General features: G+C 32.7%; 1 protein-coding gene across 1 annotated transcript; it reads right to left on the bottom strand.

The window, feature by feature from the left end:
* Positions 1–973: 973 nt before the first annotated feature.
* On the bottom strand, positions 974–2,794 carry LOC104112857 (putative transcription elongation factor SPT5 homolog 1). Its single transcript, XM_009622897.2, has one exon. The coding sequence runs from the start codon at positions 2,792–2,794 to the stop codon at positions 974–976; it is 1,821 nt and encodes a 606-aa protein (XP_009621192.2).
* Between the last annotated feature and the right edge of the window lie 6,506 nt (positions 2,795–9,300).

The raw sequence follows: 9,300 nt of genomic DNA, 5'->3' as shown, positions 1-9,300 counted from the left end.
ATGCAAATAGATGGCCAAGATACTACTACTCCTAAAAGATACAATGGCTAAACTCATTCCTTGTGACAAAGTCCAGAAAGAAAGTTGCAGGTGATGTTAGCCTAAATACAGTGAGCATTTGAAGCACTAAGTCAAGATTGATAGCTTCAAGATGAAATCTGTAAAGAAAAATTACTACTTCTTTTCCTTTTGTCATTTTCTGTTTTTCATGCTTTGCTACAACAACTAAACTATGGTTGTAATAACCAAACTGTGCAACAGCCAAACAGTGGCCATTTTCGGCAGCAACATACAAAGCAGTCTCACCCTGCTCATTTTGCTTACATAACAAATCTTTAACCTTTGTTATCAAACATCTAAACCTTGTGAGAGAACCACCCCATTATGAGATATCAACTGATGGAGTAACTGATACTACTCTATTCTTTTTAACGTGAATGTCCCGGTGCTTTCTGATTTTGGTTCTTTTATCTTTCCTTTTTCGGTACAGTTTCTTTTACTATGTTTTATTTGATAAAACTGATATCCTAGCATTCCGTCTCATTCTTCCCCGACACAAAATAATTCTTTTTGGTAGACAAACTCAACTCGACAAAAGTCAAAAGCACTGATCACGAGATTTCAGAGAACTGATGAGAGGACAATGAAACTGCATATTCCAGCATATCTGCAAAGATGCACATCCTTGAAATAAACTTATATTAGTCTAACACTTATTAGAAAGTGGAATGACTTAGGAATCAGACTGATCTAGACATGCAATAGTTATTATCATACATTGAGATTTGAGGATGCTACCAAGACAAGTGTAAACAACTTATAAAAATTGATATTTGTATATATAAACCCAATTTTGCATATACAACTACAAAACCATATTGCAGAATAAACGTAATGGAAAAATATGCTTACATTCATAAGAAAACTAGGAACAAGTACGAATTAGAAGAATGTTAGCGACTACTTCAATTAGCTAATAAGGCTTCCATGCTCGACTTGGTATAGGTGTTCTCATTCCCTCATGAGTAGGTGTTGCAGAAGAATCTCTTGTCGGAGTCATCTGTGGACGGATTGGAGTTCTTGCACAATACATAGGAGTCTCACCCCCTAGACCATAACCCTCTTCCACGCAAATAGAATTGTCCACTTTCACGTTCTCACAAATTTGATTGCGATCAACATAAACAGAGTTCATTTGAGCCTCCAATTCTACCCGAACTTTATTCCCTTTAACCTCTACAACAGTTCCAGCCATCCCATGATAAGGTCCTTGACGGATTTTAATTCGAGCATTCACCAATGGATCACGCCTTACTCTTCCAAATCCATATCCTTGTTTAGGAGGTGGAGGTCTGAAATTGGCTATTGATCCTGATCTTACATCCCCATTTCTACTTTTGTTGTTATAATTTTTACTAGCTAATGATAGTGATTGTTCGCAGCATGCAACCTCAGAGGCATTATCTCCAAGTAGCTTGGTCAAATCTGTGCTCTTGATTGCAAGAGAATTTTGAGGCAGATCTCCATTTGTTGGTCTGAAATAAACAATATCATCCTCAACCTTGAGAACCCATCCCTTTATAGTTATTAAATCTCCATTGTCAACTACTACTTGATCTCCTGCTTTAAAGGAATCTTTCTTCAGATTCTTTGCAAGCAGAGTGGAAAAACATGAAATTTCTGCATTGTTGCTGTCATCTACTTTCTCCTTGGCTGCATGAAATTTCTCAAGATCATCCAGCGTAGGCTGAATCTTGTTATGGATGGACTTAATGGACACTGATTTATACAAGAAACCACCTTTGAATTTCATGCCAAGGACAGTATCAAAGTAATCCCCAGTAAATGAATCCCTCTGGCGCTTCACTGGAATGCCCAATGCTTTAGCTTTACTAGCACTCCAAAATCTTGGTGGAGGGCATATTTTATTTGAAACTTCCCGTCGTTTATTACCCTCATATTTGTTAACCAAATCTTGATAATCAATTCTTGGAATCAATTTTACAGTGACCCTTCTCTGGATATCATCTACGTCCACAATCTGAGCAATGTCTCCTTTGTAATTCCCAGTTTTTAATCTCACCAAAGAATCCTTAGTAAATTCTCTTTCTCGGCTTTTGGCACAAAGCACATCGGACATCTCCGCGTTTGGAACCAACACAAACTTATTTTTCAACAAAACATGACAAATCCCTTTGCATGCCTCCCTAACATGGGATTCTTTATCGGCTTCGACGTATACATAATTCTGGATATGATCGAGTGCTATGACTGATTTAATTTTCAAGTTAAAAGCTTTGTCAATTTGCTTCTGCATTAAGCATGCTGCCACTTCCCTTTCATGACCAATTGCGCATTTAACCATCCATAACCTAGAGTCCCTTATTGTAGGCAAAAGGGCTTGCTGAAATACCTCTGTTTCATCTTCCTCTTCATCATATCTTGATTTTCTGCCGTACCTTTCTTCTATTCTCCTTTCAAATTCGTCAATATCTTCCTCTTCCTCTTCTTCCTCAATTTGTGGACGAACAACTTGACGTTGTCGGAAACCAAAATCTTCTCTTTCGTTGGAATCGAAGTCGACGACTTCAGCATCATCAATAAAATCATCTTCCCCTTGTTCATCCTCGTCCTCTTCTTCATCAGTGTCTACTGCTTCTAACTCGAAAAACTGTGAAGCCGCCCTCCTTCTATAGCCGACTTCTTCCTCCTCCTCCTCTGAGACCTCCCTTCTCCGCCGCTTCTGGGTTGTTTTTTTACTCTTAATCTCCCAATTTTCGTCCTCCTCTTCCATGTTTCTCCCTCGTGCCATGACGGAATTCACAACTTAAAAAACTATGTAAAGAAAGTGGTGAGGTGAAGTATAGTTAAGCCAAAAATAAAAGAATTACCCTACTACCGGTTTTCTGATTTAGTTTCATAATGAAATTCATATGGGCTGCTAGCTTTTTATAAGGCATTGAATCCGAAATCAATAAGGTTTTGGTTTTACTTTCAGTTCTCCTACCTGAAACGTGTTAGTTGGTCTTTTGCGTTTCTAGTTTCCACGCACATACGTCGTTGTCGTTGTCGTAACCCTTAGTTAGTCAAATCAGTCTTACTGTGACATTCCTTTTATAAGAGACTAATAGAAAATAGGTTCCAAACAAAGTAGAACAGGTAATTAGGGGTGCACATGGACGAATTGGTTCGGTTTTATCAAAATTAAACCAAATCAACTATATCGGTTTGGATTGGTTTGGTTTTGTCACGTTTTTTGGATTTTCAAATTTTTTGTTACTTCAATCTTACTTTGTTAAGTATTTGATAAGTAAATATATATTTAATAAAAATATAAAAAATTGACAAACATATTATCCATTAAAATATTCTTATGGGAGAATTCTATTAGTAATACATAATAGTTATTTGTTTAGTCGTCTGACAATAATTTTTTGTTGATGTACACTTTCAGGTTAACCGAATTTAGTAATTAAACATAAAAATCAATATGATACATAAATATTAATAATCACTTCACATTCGAAAAAGATATAAGAATTTAATAGATCTTAACATATGATATGAATACGAAAGAACAAAGAGATAGACGTATTTCAGTAACACTTGATAAGAAAGTGATCATACAACCCATTATTTAAGGTCAATAAATATGGAGCACTTCATATTCTATTAAAATTTATATTCCGCAAGAGAATCCTAAATATTTATATACATTTTTTAAAGAAAATTCATAAAATCTTAAAAGTATATATAAAAATTATATATTTATATGTCGGGTTGGTTCAGATATTTTTACTCAATACCAAACCAAATCAAACCAAGTCAAGTCGAATTTTTTAATCGATTTGATTTAACTTTTCGGGTTAGTGCGATTTTTCGATTCGATTTTTACACCCTGCCGATAGTATATTTCAACTCGGATTCGGCTCACCTCATGTACATCATCCGTCAAGTTCTTTCGGAGTAACTTTAATTTTATGACACTTGTCCCTTCTTAAATCTAATTGTCAATATTTATTTAACTAAAATAGCCCCTCAAACCATGATAATTTATACTCTTAATTATCTGACTTATCCTTTCCTTATAGGCAGCATCAATTTAGGCGAATATCTTTCATAGGTGCATGTCACTTTTCAATCACGCACTCATATTAGAAGTTCGATACAACTAAAACTTACTTATTTATTAACTAACTAGTTTCTCGGTAACACACGTGTATACCGAGTCATATAATATATGTTTGTGTAAAATAATATTAATATTAGTACAACAAAATTTTGAGTAAATAAATTTTATATGAAAAAATAAAGTATAAGTTTCTATGAAAGATCAATGTTATGGGTCATCATTGTGACTTGTTTGCCAAAGTCAAAATGACTGGATCATATAGTCTGAATCTACAAACATGAATAATGAAAGTTTAATTAAATACATGTGAATTTTTAAGATTGATTTTATGAGGTACAATTATGTATTAAATATATCTTGCCTAATACTTATTTATAGACGATATTCTTGATGTCCGTTCCTATTTCGGTTGTTTTGCACTTAGGACCCTTTTAAATGCTGAGACATGTAATACAACATTTTTCACTTCAATATTACACGCTACTTCAATGTGGTTTTAAATTATTTGCATCCAATATAACTTAACCTCATTTCATAAGAGCCAAAATAGAATTTGACAACTCAAAAGGTTTCAACCTTCAACAAAACCTACAGTAATGTTTAAATAAACTAGATTTATTTTATTTCAAGATTTTAAAATAACTTTTAAGTATTAAGGTAAGTCTCTAATTCACATCCTGCAAACTTGAAAATGATTGTCTCTACGAATTCATGCATGTAATCAAAAGCGTAAACTAACTCATCTTCATTTTGATAAGAAATCATTTTAAGTATAGCTTACATATAATGTCTAACATGTATGTAGGGGTGTACATGGACCGGGTTGGTTCGATTTTTATCAAAACCGAACCAAACCAATTATATATCGGTTTGAATTAGTACGGATTTATCTGATTTTTCGGGATTTTTTTGTTATATAAATATTATTTTAATCTTACTTTGTTAAAGTTTTGATACGTAAATATTTATTTAGTAAAAATTAAAAAAATTAATAAATATATGATCTATTAAAATATTCTTATTGAAGAATTTTCTTAGTAACACATGATAGTTATTTTTTAGTCATCTGACAATAAATTTGCGTTGATGTACACTTTCAAGGTTAACCGAATTTAATAATTAAACATTAAAATAAATATAAACCTATATAATGATATGTTCTATTTAATTTTAAATATTGAAATACCATTTCAAATTCGAAAAAGATATAAGAATTAAATAGATCATGACATGAAAATGGAAGAACAAAGAGATTGACGCATTTCACTAGCATTTGATAAAAAAGTAATCCTACAACCTATATTTAAAGTTAATAAATATGGAACACTTCATATTTAACTAAATATTACATCCCATAAGAGAATCGCAAATATTTTTAGGCATTTTTAAAGGAAAATTCTATAAAAAGTCTTGGAAGTATATATAAAAATTATATATTTATATGTCGGTTTGATCGAGTTTTTTTACTCAATACCAAACCTAATCTGATTTTTAATCGGTTTGGTTCGACTTTTCGGTTTGGTACGATTTTCCGATTTGGTTTATACGCCCCTAAATGCATGTATTGAACATCATATAGCAAGACATCCTTTAATCATTGGTAGAAATGCACATAGCTAGGCTAGAATCTCGACATTAAAAAAATATTAATACTAAGTCAAGAGACAAAAAATAAAATTAATCTCGTATTTATGTCTCTCTTGGTTCATTATTTTAGAGATTAACTTTGTCTTCTTTCAAAATTGTAGCATCAAATATTTGCTAATCATGAGTTGTAGAAGAAGAAAAATCAAACTTTTATATCTCATGAGCTGAACGTCACAATTGATTTTTTCTAACTTTACATCAATATTAAAACCTATTATTAGAATCACGATTTCAAATTTTTTTATTTTTATTTGTCCTATACAACACTTCTTGATTTCCTATAAGGTTTCTTCTTGTATTACCTGGAGAAGTTATTTTGACAAGTATGGTACTTTGGCCATTTAGAGAACAGAGCTCTTCATAAAAAGTTACATAGGGATAAATAGATAAATAAATAAGAATAAGCGAAAGTAGAAAATTAAACCCGGATTTTGTTGTCGCTTTTTCTTTGATTCATTGCTCTGATGTTGTTGCTCAACCCAAGACTATGCAATTAACATCTTTGGAGGCAATTTGTCACAGTCAAAAAGCCGTTCCTATGTCGATTTCTTTGAGATTAATTACTGCCATGAAAAGAAACTTATTAGCAGATAAAAAATTAAATTTTGCGAGTGTAAAATCTATTTCACGCTGCAACATAATATTGTGACTATTCCAACTAAGTAAATTATTTATTGATCCTTATTTGCTTCATTCTAATTGGAACCAAACGACAAGAACCTTGAAGTTGTCTCTTTATTTGCTTTCCGATATATTATTCACGTAGTTTGCATGTGTACTTTTACATTGTAAAGTTTGTATGGATAAGTCATGGTGGAAATGCAATTCATCCATTATAAAAATTCATGGAATCAAAAAATAATAATAATTTTTTTCACCAAATAAGTAATTAAAATATTGTGCCAAACTAATTGTCAGTAGATTTTGCCAACCATTGTGACTCAACATGGTGGCTTTTCATGTTTCTTTACCAACGGCCTTCATCGTCTTCATTCGCATTGTGCAGTATATTTTTGGTTAAATCTTCGCGAAACGTAGTCTCATTGTCTTCAATTTCTAGAAAAAGTAGTTACATGTTCTTAGCCACGGTGAGTGAAACTCCGATACCTATTCTGAAGCAAAAGATTATTATTGCATTTACTCGAATAGAATTTACTATGTGTAGTGTTAGCATCATAATGCTTTTTGCAAGTTTTCTTACCAAATACCAATCATAGAAGATAATGATGATAGAGGTGGATGATCATGAATAACGTTTTGTTCTCCTTATATATAATGCTCCTTTTGTTTTCTTTCTCAGGCACAATTGCATAAATAGCCTTATTGTTTTAAATTGAGAATCTGCAAATTTTACATTATTGTGTTGTTATGCGGAAAACTAATCATTCGTATACGTTTGGTGAATTCTATGAAGTTTGCCAACCATTGTGACTCAATGTGGTGGCTTTTCATATTTACACGAGAATGGAAAGTTATGGAAAGATTTGTAACTGTTGGATAAATAGGATAGTTAATTATTTAGAAGAGTATTTATGTAATTCAACTTTTAGTTTAAGACTTTTCACTTTTAAAATAACTAGTTTCTATATACATGCCTCGCACGTGAATCTCCAGTTATGAGCAAAGAAAGACGAGAAGACAAAAAGATATACTAAGAGTTTGTAAAAGTAACATAGTAGATATTATAAGTATAAAACAATAGTGTCACTAATTAATATAAGCTTTGTCAATATATTAACTAAAAATATTAGTTTCATTCAATGTATAAAGATATTAAAGACATCGCTCTTTTAGTTAATTTATACCATTCATGTTTACTATCACTACTATTACTTTCTCAATTACTTGCATGAACAAGTGGCAAGAAAATCTCTTTGTGCATATATGAGAAGTCGACATACTGAACCATATAATCATGTTACCGCTTGAAGCTTTTCTACCAATAGCATTGAAGTTTATCCATAGCATTGAAGTTTATCCATATGTATTACCATTCATTACTCTTCTAATTATAAAGTATAAGAAACTTTTAATTTAATAGGATGTATTAAAAAAGTGTATGTGTAAAAATAACTTAATCTATAAACATATCTAAAATAAAAAATTATGTACGCTAATTAAATGTCAAAGTCAGAGAAAATTTTATAAAGAACAAAACAAATCAAATGAATAATCACAAACTTAAGTCATTAAATCTTTATGAAACCAAAATTCCCCTATATTTATGCACAATGGATATTTCAAGAAAACTGCTATCTTAACATAAATCACAAACTGAATCAACTAACAAAATGATCTGAAATACAGAAAAGATGATGAAAAATATGACTTGATATTAGACTTGTAGAATTACAATGGTAATTGGATCAAGACGAAAAGGAGGATGTGCAAATCATAGAGGTGCGAACAATTTTAGAAACTAAATTAATTTCAAAGTTTTAAGTATCAGTGTCACGACCCAAAATCCAACTAGTTGTGATTGCACCTAACCCAACCCGCTAGGTAAGCCAATTAACAACTATCCAATTTCCAATAATATTAATAAAACAATTATTCAAAAGAAATATCTGAATCTAATACAATCCCCAAGAACTGGTAGTACAAATCATGAGCTTCTAAGAATAGAGTTTACAAAGCGGAAATAAAATAAATACATAATCTATTTGAATAGTACATAAACAGGGTTTTACAGATCTAAAGCTACCACGAACAAGAGGCAGCTACAGCCGGGACGCAGGTACATCTTCAATCCAGCTCCCACCGAACACAGCAACATCAGCAACCAACGTGTGCACGCAAGGTGCAGAAGTATAGTATGAGTACAACCGACCACATGTACTCAATAAGTAATAAACCTAACCTTAGGTTGAAAGTAGTGGCGAGCTAACAGAAAGATCGGGTCCAACACCAATATTCCACAACAGTTCATAACAGTACAGTACAATAACAAAGAAGAATCTCAGAAATAAAAGGCTTAGTTCGTTCGCAGTTCCAGAAAAATAGGCATTTCTTTTCAAGTATCTTAGTGAAAATTCAAATCTTTTACCGAAAAGTCAATATACGAGTAAGTTTGAAAACTGTGACTTTTCCCAAAAACTCCTTTCAACAAATAGTAAAATGTTTCATTTTCAAATAGCATGAGGAAAGTACTTCTCTATGCCTACATGTCAAGATACAGGTAAAATCATAAATGTCCCCAAAATTGGGTAGCAGAAGGAAATGCACCTCTATGCATGTATCTCAAGTACGCATGTCAAATGCAATGCATCTCGATGATGAGCTCATGTATTCACACTCTCAGAGTACTCAATCTCGCTGTCTCGCATTCGCTCTCACTATGCTCAATACACTCAATCACTCAGCACTGTACAATACCCGTTGCGGCAGTAGCCCGATCCCTGTTTATAGTCGACTGCGCTCACTAGGGGTGTGCAGACTCCGGAGAGGCTCCTTCCAGCCCAAGCGCTATATCGCTGCGGCGTGCAGCCCGACCCAATTATATCAGTAGCCTTAAAGTTCGT

Source organism: Nicotiana tomentosiformis, chromosome 4 (assembly GCF_000390325.3).
Source record: "Nicotiana tomentosiformis chromosome 4, ASM39032v3, whole genome shotgun sequence".
Classification (NCBI taxonomy): domain Eukaryota; kingdom Viridiplantae; phylum Streptophyta; class Magnoliopsida; order Solanales; family Solanaceae; genus Nicotiana; species Nicotiana tomentosiformis.
The sequence above is the reverse complement of the archived record's forward strand: the minus strand, read 5'-3'. Positions and strand labels throughout refer to the sequence as shown.

Excerpts from the sequence above, each read along its gene's own strand:
- LOC104112857 (XM_009622897.2), bottom strand. The coding sequence starts at position 2,794 with ATGGAAGAGGAGGACGAAAATTGGGAGATTAAGAGTAAAAAAACAACC.